Below are 15,932 nucleotides of genomic sequence, written 5' to 3' on the forward strand. Positions count from 1 at the left end.
TGATTAAGCTTAAGGGAATCATTATCGTTACAAAAAGGCAAGAAAAAAGCTTTAGGGAATAATTATGATTGCAAGGTAGGAAGATCACCAAAACTTGGGTCTGAATTAATTGAACTGCTCCCTGCTTCTAGACGCTTTTCTTGTTTCTTTTGGCTCTTCTATTTTCATATTTTAACCACGTCGAACCCACAACTACAGTTGTTTATATATATATTAATTATTGGACCCATCGGTCCAGATAAAACACTAATATAGATCACGAGAAATCATAAGAGGTTCATCAACTCTATATCTCAATATCTTACGGGAACTCTACCAATATGAGGAGGTTTTTTACATACGGGCTTCAATTGATCTTGGCTAAAATATATGCTATAGAACATGCTAACAGAAAAATGTAGAGTTTTCAAGATCTCTTATGATATTGGCCCTGGATATTGGGTGCACTTGGGATTTTTACCAACATACAACTTGAATATGGATCGACGAGGTGATACAAGAGCAGGTGTAAGTCTTCAAAATATACTATGATAAGATGGTGTACGATTTATATTCCATCAAAGTTTGCAAAAGTGCCACTATACAATATATCAGGTCCCGCAGATCTTATTGCAAGTGGGATATTTCGAAAAAGTTTGGGTACAACCACAAAAGCTTATTTGAAGATTTCACCAAAAGTAAAAGAAGAAAAAGTAGTGAAAAAGACACATTTGAGAATTAAAAATAGTAGAGGAAAGTTTTCGTTTGGAGTATTAATATTTGATGTGAAAAGAAAAGATAGCCATGAATTGTTAATATGCCTCAATTCAAGTACATTTAAAAAAAAACAGAAGCAAAATTGCGCCATTTTTGTTTAATTTTTGTCATAATATATTTTACATAATGTTTTCCTAGATAATGCGACTTGCTGCATGCAACTCCCTTGTTATTCCTAAGTTGTAGTATATTCTAATTCTAAATTAAACACTGAATCACAACTCGTTGACTTGGGACAGATGAAAGACAGGTCTATGCTATTCACGTTATCCTTGAAAAATAGATTACGCCACTAATGAAAATTTAACTTTGGTTAACCAAAGATAACCACTGTTAAAAATAAAATTTTAATTTTGAAACAAAAAAAATTATAATATCTTCCAAATTCATAATTTTGTTTTGTCTATATATCATTCAGAGATTTTAATTCAAAAGAATTAGTTGTAAATGAGCATGTATCTTTTCTAAATTACTTAAGATCATAACAACGTAAAATATTATTTTTCGCATGCCTACATTTCTCACCTTAGTTCTATATTGTAGACTTTTGGCAACTTCATTGTTTCTTAAGTCCTAACATATAGTTTGAAGAATTAGTCCATACAATGAAGGGTGTCCAACTACTCCAAATAACCGTTACCCTAACGGTTACAAATGTATAGTGATTTGCCATGTGATCGACTGATCCATACACACGATACAATGCCAAGTTACCTCACACAAATCTTGCGCCCCTCACACAAATCTTGCGCCCACATCCGCATGAAATTAACATTCTTTCCTTTCCAGCTTTTCTTTGATAAAATACGAAATAGAATATAATGTTATTGAGTTGTCACCAACGCTACTGCTTCTAGTTACACAATTAGTGGTTGGACAACATATATAGCGTGTATAGAGAATTAGAGATAGCGCAGTAAATCTAGTTGTGTATATGGAAACTATACCGTAGATTCTTTTGTAAAAAAAGTTTATTTGTTGTATCTACTTTAAATATACAGTAGATAATAGAACAATGAATTGTTGTGACTAAATGCTCTGTTTATAACTTCTTACATATAAATATATAATAATAATACATATACAAGCCGCTTTGATAAAAAAAACATATACAAGCCGTATTTTAGAACAAACGATGAAACAATTCGTTATTACTCAAATGTTCCTTCCTTGGATGAATTGAGGAAGCAAAAAAAACACACACACACACACAAAAGTAGAGCAGCTGTTTAAGTTGAATCTCATTTTTGCTTTGGTATAAACAGACATCGAGATTGCATGCAGCAGTCCCTATGAATGAATGAAAAGACACCGGTGCGATGTTTCCAACTTTGGCTTTGTCTCGGGAATACTCTCTTTTCTACTTTTCTCGATTTCATTTTCATCTCTCTTTTTTGGGCAAACACCACCACCCCCCCCCCCCAAAAAAAAAAAAAACGTAATGGAAGTGAAATTATTTGGTTTCTAAAGTAATGATCAATTTTGTAGAAAACGTGGATATTTTGTTTGTTATTGTTCAGAAATCTGAAAGTCTTAAAGTATTTTGTTAGGTTCAAATGTATAGTCATGATATAGTTTACTTACGTACGTTAATGGCTTAGCTGACAAAATGAGTATAAACATTGTCATGGCCTTCTAGAAACCAAAAAAATAAAGATACTAAAATGAATGTGATAACAAAAGACCATCTCTAATGTATATTGATATTTATCCTCTAAAATAAATTATTTCATGATAGACATGAAGTTTGATCCAACATCATTACTCTATATATAGAATAAAAAATAAAAATTGTTAATTTTTCCTCTATATAGAGACAAAAATAGGAACGACTTCCAAATGTTCCAAACTAGCATACAAAGTTATATTTTAGTCAAAAAAAAACATACAAAGTTATATAGTAAAAATAATATAAAGAAAGTAAATGCTATTAAAGTGCGATTCTATGATAATGATGCTGCTCTTACTTGTCTGTAACTTCATTCGCACGTTAAAAGTACCACACTCACAATGTTTGGTTACTGTTTCCTGTAAAATTAATAAAGATTTTAATTAACTTTTTATATAAATTGTTACTTACAAAAAATAACATTTCAGACCATTTTAGCAATTTGTTGTTGTTTTTGCTGCTGCTGCTGTTAATCTACTACTAACACATCATTCAAAACACTAATCTTAAAATGAATCAATATTTGCAATGTTAGAACAACAATGTACTGACTAATTAAAACAATAGTTACGTCCGGTAAGTATGTTATTTTTGGAACTAGATTACGTTAATGGACACACGTACATAATTAGGTTGTTAGATTTTAAATGAATACTAGATTTTGATCCGCACTATTTATTTTCACATTTATATATATAGATATTTGTTTTACATAATTAGTATATATTTTTAATGTTATTCATTTATTTAAATGTTTATATAATGATTTCAAATACAATAATTTAATAGTTTTCATGATGTAAATTAATTAATTATTTCAAATCATCACATATATATGTGCTTCTTATTACAAATTTGTTCTATTGAATTTGTGTTTGATTATCAAACCAGTTTTTTTTTCATGAAACAACATATTTGAAAAATATTTTGTATTTAATTTATTATGATCATGCCACATAATTCAGAATGGTAGATTTCCTTTAGCAATTTTCTTATGTTTATTCATTTAAGATAATAAATTATTGTATATAAAAAAGTTTAAGATAGGTTAATTTTTATACATGTATTATATAGCTAACTAATGTTAACTCATTCTACCAACATATTATATTTTTTTAGCATAGATGTTTTATATTTATGAAAATAAAATATATTAACTTATCAATTTAAAATAATTTTATCATATTTAGTTCAATATAATGGTTTTATTTTAAAATGATAGATATTATTATAAAGTACATAAAATAGGATAAATTTTTTTCATTTTTAAAAGATAACTGAATATATATATATATGTATGTATGTATACTGACATTTCATTACTAATTATAAAATTAGTGAATATATATATATACGGTTTTTGACATTTTAAAATCTTGTTGTAATCTTTTTCAACAGACTTTTTAGAATTTTTAAATATATATTATGATTAAAGTAACTAAAAAGTTAAATATTATTAGCATTAAAGAAATACATTTGATAAAAAAATTTAAATGATGGTCCAATTAAAAATATCACAAATGAAAGAAGTAATAACTTTTATTTTAATAGATAAGACGCAGAAAAATACAGAAATGTGTGAGATAGATTAAAGAGAAATACTTATAAGTGTGCCGGTGTTATGTGAGGTGGAGGTTCAACTGCAAATATCTTTCGACGTGGGATCATAAAATGATATGTTATCTTATGTAGGGCAACATAACATTCTGAGTTACTAATACGACAAAACAAAATTGAAAAATGCGACAAAAGAAAAGACAACTTGGAGTGAGTATTGAGTGAGATTGGCATGCATTATATAATAATTACACAACCAAAATACTACTCCACGTATCATTAACGGTTGGCTTATCAACAATTTGATCTCATATTTTCTTTATACTACTATATCTTAACATAGATGAGCTTATTTCATTTTTGTTTGTTCACAAATCAAGAAATAATGAATCTTATTCATTAATTACTATATAGGTACATACAAATGGCAAATCTCATACACCACATTTATTATTTGTTGATCTCGTTGTTGGGGAAATTGTATCTATCACAAATTTTACTGCAAGATCTAAAATAGTAGGTGTATTAATTACTTAGCAATGATTTGCTTTTTTTTTTTTTGAATTGAGGAAACCCTACAAATTAAAACATGTCTTGGGTGAAATTTCTGTATCGTTGTTTTTTAAATTTATAGTTTTGAAATTTTGTTTGTAAAAAACACATGGTGGCCCTAACAACTGAATCTAATATCTATCTTATAATTAATAGAGAAATTCATTCCACTACAAGATATATGAACAACATTGTCATAGAGTTTGAATGAATTTATTTATATTATAACATCAAAATAGAAATAAATTATTTAATATATTATCACATATATTAAAATAAATATTCGCCGACACAATATTAAATTATCAAATGAGCCACATATGATCTTATTCTAATTGCCTAAATGTCCAACAGTAATATATATGAGTAACCAACACCATGTAAAACATTTAAATTAGATAGTTAATCTTAAATTTGACACAAAATGAAATAAACATTTACGTGGTCGCGTATAACAAAACTGAACTACAATAAAAAGCTAATTTCAAAACCAAAGAATTAATCCAAACTGAAAAGAATTAAACTAAAAGACACCAGATCAAAATAGAAAAACATAAATATTTAAGGGAAATTGCCAATAATATTATTTTTAAAGTACCACTTTTCATGTTTACAATAACCACTTTATCTTCATCTTTAATGAAGGGTAAAAGATATTTATAACCTTTTAATTACTTTTGACAAAAAAAACATATGGTTAACTAATATACACTTAAAACATCAACACTAAACTCTAAACCATGAAACATCAACTCTAAACCCTAAACCTCGAAACATCAACTCTAAACCCTAAACCTCGAAACATCAACTCTAAACCCTAAACCTCGAAACATCAACTCTAAACCCTAAACCTCGAAACATCAACTCTAAACCCTAAACCCTAAATCATCAACTCTAAACCCTAAACGTAAACCCTAAACCCTAAATCTAAACTTAAAACATCAACTTAAAACCCTAAACACCGAAACATCAACTCTAAACACTAAACCCTAAACTCCGAAACATCAACTCTAAACCCTAAACCTTCGAATCAAAACCCTAAAACATCAACTCTAAACGCTAAATCCTAAACCCTAAACCTTATATTTTTCTGAAATTCAAACCCTAAAACCTAAAGCCCTAAACCTTCAAATCTAAACCCTAAAAAATCAACTCTAAACCCTAAACGTAAACCCTAAACCCTAAATCTTCAAATCAAAACCCTAAACCATCAACTCTAGGGTTTTAGGGTTTAGGGTTTAGGGTTTAGAATTTAGGGTTTAGAGTTGAAGGTTTAGAGTTTAGGTTTTAGAGTTGATGTTTTAGGGTTTAGGGTTAATTTTTTAGGATTTAGGGTTTAGAGTTTATTTTTTAAGGTTTAGGGTTTAGTGTTGATAGTTTAGGGTTTAGTGTTGATGGTTTAGGGTTTAGGTTCAGGGTTTAGGGTTTATTTCAAAAAAATAGGGTTTAGGATTGATGGTTTAGGGTTTAGGGTTCGTATTTAAAAAAAAAATAGGGTTTATGATTGATGGTTTAGGGTTTAGAGTTGAGTTTTAAGGTTTGAATTTCGAAATAGTATAATTCAAAAAAAAATTAAAAATTTTATTTTTGTTTTTTTAGATTTTTATTTATTTAAATATTTATTTATTATTATATATAAAGAACATGAGCATAAGAGTCTTTTGCCACTTAATGAAGAAAGTATTTTTGAAAATGTCTCTTTAGTGGTTGTAAAAATGAAAAGTGGTAGCATGAAAGTGGTAAAAATGTAATTTCCCCAATATTTAAATGGATTCTAAATTTATATATTTAAAGAGTAAAAGTCAAAAACAAATGTGAATGGATATCGATCTATTATCCAAAATAAAAATAAATAAATAAATATATATTTATATTTAAATAAAATACTTAGATTACATTAATTATAAATACATTATATTAGTTATGTTTAGACGGAAATATATATATATATTTTTTATAGTTTACAAACTTTTTTTTTTTAACAAGAGAGGGAAATATCTAAAACCAATCTAAATAGCTGCTACCTAGACTCATCGATGTGTTCTCGCTATTAGCATGTACAAATGTATATATGATTTATGTAAAGAGATCTCTAGTGACTCACAAAAATTATCTATATATTTCACTATAAAATAAAATAACTATATTATAAAGTTGGATTTACTCAAATGGTTTACTCTATAATATAGTTATTCTATAATAAAGTGAAATATAGAATAATGTTGGTTTTTTACTCCAAATATAGAATAAAAAAATAACATTATTCTATATTGCACTCTATTATAAAGTAACTCTATTATAGAGTTAACAATTGGAACAAATTCAATTATATAATAGAGTTACTCTGTTTTAGAGTAAAATATATAGATAATTTTGAGATAGATATAGTTTAAGTAAGATATAGGCTTAAAATTACTAAAGTTCATCTGGTATATCTATATCTTTCTTTTCCGCACAAAATCATGTCTTATTAATTGCTTAGAAAAAACATGTCTTATTGAAGTAACTTACATAACCCTTGTATAACTAAACTATATAAACTTATAGAGTAAAATATATAGATAATTTTGTGTACCATTAGAGATGGTTTAAGTAAGATATAGGCTTAAAATTACTAAACTTCATATGGTATATCTATATCTTTCTTTTTCCACACAAAATCATGTCTTATTAATTGTTTAGAAAAAAACATGTCTTATTGCAGTAACTTACATAACCCTTGTATAACTAAACTCGTTGGCAGAAACTAGTATAAAAGCAAGAACCAAAGTGCAAACACAATTTGCTCTCTAACGAGGTTAATCAACATGTCTATGGTTTCAGACTTAACTGAAAACATTTTTTTGTATAGAAGTACAATTAGTGCAAAATATAGGTATTACACGACTATAGAAACTAACCTTCTTAGTTTGATCCCAGCACTCTCCACTAGGCCTGGGACGGATCGGATATCCGAGCAATTTTAAGGTATCCAGATCTTTATCCGACAGATCCATAATTTTATTATCTTTATCCGGATCTGGGGTTCTCGGATATCTGGATGTCGGATATCCTTCTAAAAATTGTAATATCCGGGGGATATCCGGATCCGAATTTGGATCCTCAAAATAAATAAAATAATAATAATAATATATATAAAATATTAAAAATAATTTAAAATAAAAAATATATAATGTTTTTAATTATTTCTATGTATAATATTACAAATTTACATAAAATTTACATATACTATTATAAAAATGAAAATATATTAAATAAAGTTAGTTTTTATATATAGATATTACTATTTTTGAAATAGTTATTAATAAAACTTACGGATCCGGATATCCGGATTAAAAAATAAAGATATCCGGATCCGGATCCAGTTTTGACGGATCCAACATTTTATTATCCGGATCCGGATTCGGCCCCTCTAGATATCTGGATTTTCGGATCAGATCCGGATCGAATCTCGAATTGAATCCGGATCTCGGATAAAAGTCTCAGGCCTACTCTCCACAGTCTTGAAAACAAGCGCTACTGATTAATTTTTTATGTTTTAAAAAAACAAGCACTACTGATTCATCAAAAACTTTTTCTTCTGAGATTGACTCTTGTTTTTTTTTTCTCCCAAAGAGAGCTAACAACACCACTAACCATCAGCCAACCTTATTCTCCAACATTCCACGGTTGTTTTAACTAAAATTAATTATTCTTAAATTAAAAAAAAAAAATTAGTTATTTTTATTGAGTATTGATTTATAAAGGTTTTTGAACTAATAAAAATGAGAGAAGAATTTGGGAAATAATAAATGATAAATGTTCCCATAAGACTGACTAGTAGATATCATTATTTACAACATTCTCTTTTATTATCTGAAATAAATTTTAAAACAGACAATAGTTGTAATTTACGTTGAAAGACTGCACATAGATATTAATAATAATTGCAACCGAATTAAAAATATTTGTATATAAACTCACTGATAGTAGAAACAATAAGCATGTCAGCGGTCAAAGCTTTCCAGACTTCTTATTATTATCACTTCCTTCAACACTCTCATCACTCTCTCTCTATCTCTCATCGCCGTTTAGACAGAAAAAGAAAAAAACATGCATCTTCTCTTTCTCCTCCTGATCCTTCTTCCCACCGTTCTCTCCCTAAACCAAGAAGGCTTCATCCTCCAACAAGTCAAACACTCTCTCGACGACCCACTCTCCTCTCTCGCCTCCTGGAACCCCCAAGACGACTCGCCCTGTCGGTGGTACGGCGTCTACTGCGGCGGAGACTTCACTTCAGTCACTTCCATCGACCTCTCCAGCGCCAAACTCGCCGGACCTTTCCCCTCCGTCATCTGCCACCTCTCCAAACTGTCAGACCTCTCCTTGTACGACAACGACATCAACTCCACGCTCCCCCTCGACATCGGAGCTTGCAAGAGTCTCCAGACTCTAGACCTTTCCCAGAATCTCCTCACCGGCGAGCTTCCCCACACCCTCGCGGATCTCCCCTTCTTGACGTCCCTCGACTTGACCGGGAACAACTTCTCCGGCGACATTCCGGCGAGTTTCGGCCGGTTCGAAAACCTCGAGGTTCTCTCTCTCGTCTACAATCTCCTCGACGGAGCCGTTCCTCCGTTTCTCGGGAACATCACCTCGCTCAAGATGCTCAACCTGTCCTACAACCCGTTTACTCCGGGTCGGATCCCGCCGGAGCTCGGGAACCTGACGAGCCTCGAGGTCTTGTGGCTCACGGAATGTCGTTTAGTCGGTGAGATTCCCGACTCGCTGGGTCGACTCACCGAACTCGTTGACTTAGACCTCGCGCTCAACGACCTGGTGGGTCCCATCCCTCGCTCGCTACGCGGGTTGGAGAGCGTCGTGCAGATTGAGCTCTACAACAACTCGCTCACCGGAGCGATCCCGCGGGGGCTCGGGGAGCTGAAGTCGCTGAGACTTTTCGACGCGTCGATGAATCAGCTAACCGGGTCTATACCGGAGGAGCTCTGCCGCGTCGCGTTAGAGAGTTTGAATCTCTACGAGAACAATCTCGAAGGCGAGCTTCCGAGGAGTATAGCTTTGTCTCCCAACTTGTACGAGCTCAGGCTCTTCGGAAACCGCCTCACCGGCGAGTTGCCTCGTGACCTCGGCCGCAACTCGCCGTTGAAATGGCTAGACGTTTCCGGAAACGAATTCTCAGGCGAGTTGCCGCCGGTGCTCTGCGGGAAAGGGGAGCTGGAGGAGTTGCTGATTATCCACAACTCGTTCTCAGGCCCTTTACCGGAGAGCCTTGGAGATTGTCGTAGCTTGACGCGTGTCCGGTTAGCGTATAACCGGTTTTCCGGTCAAGTTCCCGCCGGTTTCTGGGGGTTGCCTCACGTTTACTTGCTTGAGCTCGTCAACAACTCCTTCTCCGGTGAAGTTTCGAAGACTATCGGAGGCGCGTCGAATCTCTCGCAGTTGATACTTACCAACAATGAGTTCACCGGGTCTTTGCCGGAGGAGATTGGGTCTTTGGACAACCTCAATCAATTGTCGGCGAGCGGAAACAAGTTCAGTGGCTCGCTGCCTGATAGCTTGATGAATCTGGGTGAGTTAGGTACTCTTGATCTTCACGGTAACCGGTTTACAGGGAAGTTGTCTCCTAAAATCAAATCCTGGAAAAAGCTAAACCAGTTGAATTTAGCCGGTAACCAGTTCTCCGGTCAAATCCCGGTCGAAATCGGGAATTTGTCAGTCTTGAACTATCTTGATCTTTCGGGTAACCTTTTCTCCGGCAACATCCCTGTTTCGTTACAGAATTTGAAGCTAAACCAGCTGAACCTGTCGTATAACCGGTTAACCGGTGAGCTACCGCCTTCTTTAGCGAAGGAGATGTACAAGAACAGCTTCCTCGGGAATCCGGGGCTGTGCGGGGACATAAAGGGTCTGTGTGGCTCTGGGGATGAAGCTAAGAACAAGGGCTATGTATGGCTTCTGAGATCGATTTTCGTACTTGCGGTAATGGTGTTTGTTGCGGGACTTGCTTGGTTCTACTTCAAGTACAAGACTTTCAAGAAAGAGAGAGCTGTGGAGAGATCAAAGTGGACGCTTATGTCATTCCACAAACTCGGATTCAGTGAGCACGAGATTCTCGAAAGCTTGGATGAAGACAATGTGATTGGAGCTGGAGCTTCGGGTAAAGTCTACAAGGTTGTACTCACCAACGGAGAGACCGTGGCGGTTAAACGTTTATGGACAGGAGGATCAGGTAAGGAAACAGGAGACACTGATCCGGAGAAAGGCGAGAGACGTGGAGTCAAAGACGAGGCCTTTGAGGCTGAAGTAGAGACATTAGGTAAGATTAGGCATAAGAACATTGTGAAGCTATGGTGTTGCTGCACCACGAGAGATTGCAAGCTATTGGTTTATGAGTACATGCCTAATGGTAGCTTGGGAGATTTGATTCACAGCAGCAAAGGAGGTATGTTGGGATGGCAAACTAGGTTTAAGATCATTTTAGATGCGGCCGAGGGTCTTTCCTATCTTCACCATGATTGTGTTCCTCCGATTGTGCATAGAGATGTTAAGTCCAATAACATTTTGATCGATGGAGACTATGGTGCAAGAGTTGCTGATTTTGGAGTGGCTAAAGTGGTGGACCTGACCGGAAAAGCTCCTAAGTCCATGTCAGGGATCGCTGGCTCATGCGGTTATATTGCACCAGGTTAGACTAACTTTAATGTGTTTGGTTAATTAGTACATGTTGCATGTACATTCACACGAACTACATTTAAGGTATAGTAGTTGAGAGACTTAAATGTGCATTCACTGTCCATTGAGACATGTCTTAATCATTGGCTCCACAACGTTCACACTTGTTTATTAATGGATTTGTAAGATTTTAATTCTTGCTTGTTTCAAACTACTTGCAGAATACGCATACACGCTCCGTGTGAACGAGAAGAGTGATATCTACAGTTTCGGGGTAGTCATACTTGAGATAGTGACTAGGAAACGCCCGGTTGCTCCGGAATTAGGAGAAAAAGATTTGGTGAAATGGGTCTGCTCGACATTGGATCAGAAAGGCGTGGAGCATGTGATAGACCCGAAACTTGACTCTTGTTTCAAAGAAGAGATTAGCAAAATCCTCAACATTGGGCTTCTCTGCACGAGTCCCTTGCCCATAAACCGACCCTCAATGAGACGTGTGGTCAAGATGTTGCAAGAAATCGGCGGTGGAGACGACGAGAGCCATAACAAGACTAAGGATGGAAAGTTAACACCTTACTACAATGAAGAAGCCTCAGACCAGGGAAGTATAGCTTGAGTCACAACAAGTCTACTTTATTATTGCCCCAAAAGCTCTCAATTTTTGGTTGCTTGAAGCTGTGAATGAGGGCACTTAATTAAGATTCTCCTCCCATTTTTTTTTTGTAAGGGTTTTGGTTTAAAAGAGGGTATCAGTGAATGTTAAGTTTTATCATATATCTATATATAAAATGTTCCTAAATCAGGAATTGGTGTTTCAGCTTCCAATGTAAAGCTATTAGTAGTAACTCTGGTTTGTAAGAGTTTCTTTTTTCATTGCATAAATGCAAATTAAAATGCCAGCTTCTGGTGTTAACATGCATTTAAAATAGTTTCCATATCTGGCTAAACAGATTCTAGGTTATTGAAGGAACATGTCTGATGTATCCATCTTTAAAGCGTGGGCTCTCTCATTTTTAGTGAACTATTGGAGGCTCGTGTGTGTTGACAGTATGTGACTGTAGAGTCACATGGCTCTTAAATTCTCCAACTTTTTCAAATTTCAGGTTCTGTTATTTATATTTCCTTTTCTTACTTTACGTACATAGGCATCAGAGGTAACAAGATTTGGCTTATGAGATGACTAAGAACATCAAAGTTCCAGCTAAAAGCTCTCTAATTGGGACACTTGTTTAAGTCTGTCTGGTTGGTTTTTCCGTATCTAATCAATTATTAAATACTTAAGATACAAAAAGACATAAACTACATAATATATAAATACAAACAACGTAGTGTTTACTATAAGTCTATAAATCGTAGCAAACCCTTTGACCATAAAACAATATTGATATTGGAGTATTTAAGTGCGAATACTATATCTTCCACAAGTATATATTTCTATATACAATATCTAGTTTAGACTCTTAAAAAGTAGTTAAGTCATCTAAATCAAAAGAAGGTCTTTAGGGAACCTTTAACTTCATAACTGCAATGAATATACTCTTAATGATGACTTTTGTGTTAAAATATAGCTTATATTGTCGATTACAAAACAAAACAAGAACATTGACATCTTACCATTACATGTGCTTTATCTAAGTGGAGAATTTACCTACACAAATGTAATTTACTTCCTACTCGTAAGAAGTAGTTAAGTCATCTAAATCAAAGAAGGTCGTTAGGGAACGTTTAACTTCCTAACTGCAATGAGTATACTCTTAAATCTTAATGATGATTTTTTTTTTGTGTTAAAAGATAACTTCTATGTCGAGTACAAAATAAAACAAGAACATTAACATCTTACCATTACATGTGCTTTATCTAAGTGGAGAATTTACCTACACAAATATAATTTAAGATTACATAAATAGTTAAGTAAAGAATCTAAAGATTAGCTGTTGTTGGGTGAGGAAATTAGAAGTGGGACTAATAGGCACTGAAGCCTTCATTGGTAGAGAGTATCATTCAATAAGGGACATCGACACCTCGCCTTCAGCTTTGCCTTATCTCTCTGTCTCTTTCACTCACTTCCTTTTCTAAATCATTTCTCATTTTTGTTTTCATTTTCTTTTTGTTATTTATCAACATGTTGGATGATGAAGTCCAATACAGATTCCCCATATTTTGTTTTTTTCTACAACAAATATCACTCTTCCATTTTATCTTTGTGAAATTTTTATTTTTAATATACGTTGCAACTTATTATAGCAAAGCTAGGCAACTTCTCTCATTCTAATAATTTTGGTATTGTATTTGCTAAATGGTTGTCAAGTAAGAGAAAAGCATATAGTTTGTGGAGATTTTAAATAATTTATAAGAAACATTCTTTTAAAAAATGGAAAGCATAGTAGGGACCAGAGTGCAAAAGATAAGGTAGGATTGCGAAATGATCACAGACATATGAGTAATTGAGTATGATGACCCACATGCATACGGTACACACTCACACCTTGAGAGTTGAGACATATGAGTAATTGAGAATGATGACCCACAGGCAGACGGTACACACTAACACATTGGGCCATTCGGCTTTTGAATGGGCTTACCGGACCCACATGGTTATTTTCCTACATTTTCACAAATCTTCACATCAACTACTATAACTTGTCAAAGACTGCCCATTATAACAATAAGGGAATGGTATATTGCTTTAGCTGAATTTTGGGTATCTCTTTGAAAACATGATGAAGCCAGATATTAACTATCTTTCTTACATATACATCTCTTAATTATACTGTACTCCTTATATTCCTAAAACAAACGTTTGTTCTATGTTCTAACCATGTAAATTGGCAATGTAGTCTCACCGTCGGACTCAAGATTGGTTAAAAGTTGAGTAGTCGGAGGATTTAGTAGCTGAATCAGAAGTCACTTCCCCTAAACCATTTTATGTGCCATGGGGGCATGGTATACAGTGCCAGTCCTAGTCATGGGCGTAAGCGGTAGAATCATGTGATTCCGGCCCAATACAAAATATCTAATTTTCTGGTTATGTTTTGCATAAAAGCTTAGTAGTGTAGTTGGTTAAACATAATATTTTTCGATGTAGTAATAATTAGTTTTTGTATGTTTTATTTTTATTTATAGGCACATAACTATAAACTTTCTACCGGCCCTAATTTTCTCTAGACCGGCACTGATGGTATATTATAACATGGCAATATTAGAGGGTGAGTGATTATAGGGAAAATTTTGGCTTGAGAAATCCATCAAACTAAGGGTGAACATTTCAGTTTAAATTCGGGTTTTGGTTTGGTTCGGTTTATTTGAGTATAAGAAAACGTTAATAAAAATCAAATGAAATTAGTTTGGTTTGGTTTGCGTTCAGTTTGATTTAGTTTTGTTTCGGTTTAGTTTGTGTTCAGTTTGGTTTTAGTTTGGTTTTGTATGTTTCAGTTCAATCAAATTAATTTTTTTAGTTTTGTGCCAGTTACACAAATATTATTTATAAAACATAAAAAAATCATCATTTAACACTAAATCATTATTTTCTTCATTTTAAACATGAAGTCAAACATCACAATAAAATATAACAGATGCAATTTAATAATTTTATATTATTATCTTCCAACCTAATATAAATATCATAGGTATTTTTTGCCATTTTTATGCTAATGTATGAGATTCATATTCATATTCATATTTCTATTTTTTTATTTTATTTTTAGTTGTTTCTTCTGTTCGGTTAGAAATAAAAAAAATTATGTTTAATTGTTTAAATTTAATGGTTAAATATCTTAAATCTTAATGTTATTAGTATATTCAAGTAATCTAATTAAAAAAAACTTTGGTTTAACACCGAATCAAACCGAACCATTTGAATTGTACAATTTTTAACAAAATGGTGTAGACATATATTTTGGTTTGGTTTGGGTCGATTTGAGTTCAGCTGGATCGATCTGGTTTGTTTCGGTTTGATTTTTTCCACCCCGTACATGACACATGAATCATGTATAGTATTAGAGATCCGGACCAAGTATATGACACTTTCCCTCGGGAAAATAGATATATATATCTCCTGAATCCTGAAAATATATTTTTTTTCACTTTCAAATCAACGTCTTTTGTCCATAAAAGTTTAAACTTTTACGACAAGGATTAGCCGTCAACCATAATTTATCTCTAACATGTGATAGGTGAATAGAACTAGTCAACATGTGAAAAGTGAAAAATAACTTATAATTGATTTCATAAAGCATTATCGCTCTCTTCTGCAATTATATTTCTCTTGTACTAGGTCTCCTTGAGTTGTGTGTTTTTCCGTGGTTTCTTTATCCGCTGTAATAAGTTGCGCTTGCAACATTGTACATTTTTTGAAAAAGATATAAATTTTAAAATTTTACCAAAGAAAAATAGAAAACATTTTGATCGATGGTTCATTACGGCAATTCTAAAGATGTATATATAGATCTTCTTACATATTATCAGAAGTAAGAAATTCACTATTAGGGACACAATAAACAATAATGAATTTATCTATAACTTCTGGTGAGGTATCTGCTGTCAAGGAGCTAAATATAAGAATTTTTGGTGTGGGTTGCTTGCTAAACAAGAAAGTTTGTTCTGTGCGTGAAGCTAGGGTCTTATTTCTGCTACACCTACACCAAGTAGGACCAACATGTATATATATATATACAAGTAAAACTATATATGGTATTTGATCCAACATTTTTCTTTTAATTTTATGTTG

The 15,932-nt window shown here is 33.1% G+C and overlaps 1 protein-coding gene across 1 annotated transcript; it reads left to right on the plus strand.

Annotated features, from left to right (window-relative positions):
- The first annotated feature begins 8,523 nt into the window (after nt 1-8,523).
- LOC106295014 (receptor-like protein kinase HSL1) lies at nt 8,524-12,066 on the plus strand. The gene is made up of 2 exons (XM_013730765.1): nt 8,524-11,219; nt 11,428-12,066. Exons 1-2 carry the CDS (start codon nt 8,627-8,629, stop codon nt 11,820-11,822), a joined length of 2,988 nt encoding a protein of 995 aa, XP_013586219.1. The 5' UTR covers nt 8,524-8,626; the 3' UTR covers nt 11,823-12,066.
- Nucleotides 12,067-15,932: the final 3,866 nt, after the last annotated feature.

This window comes from Brassica oleracea, chromosome C5 (genome assembly GCF_000695525.1).
Source record: "Brassica oleracea var. oleracea cultivar TO1000 chromosome C5, BOL, whole genome shotgun sequence".
NCBI lineage: Eukaryota > Viridiplantae > Streptophyta > Magnoliopsida > Brassicales > Brassicaceae > Brassica > Brassica oleracea.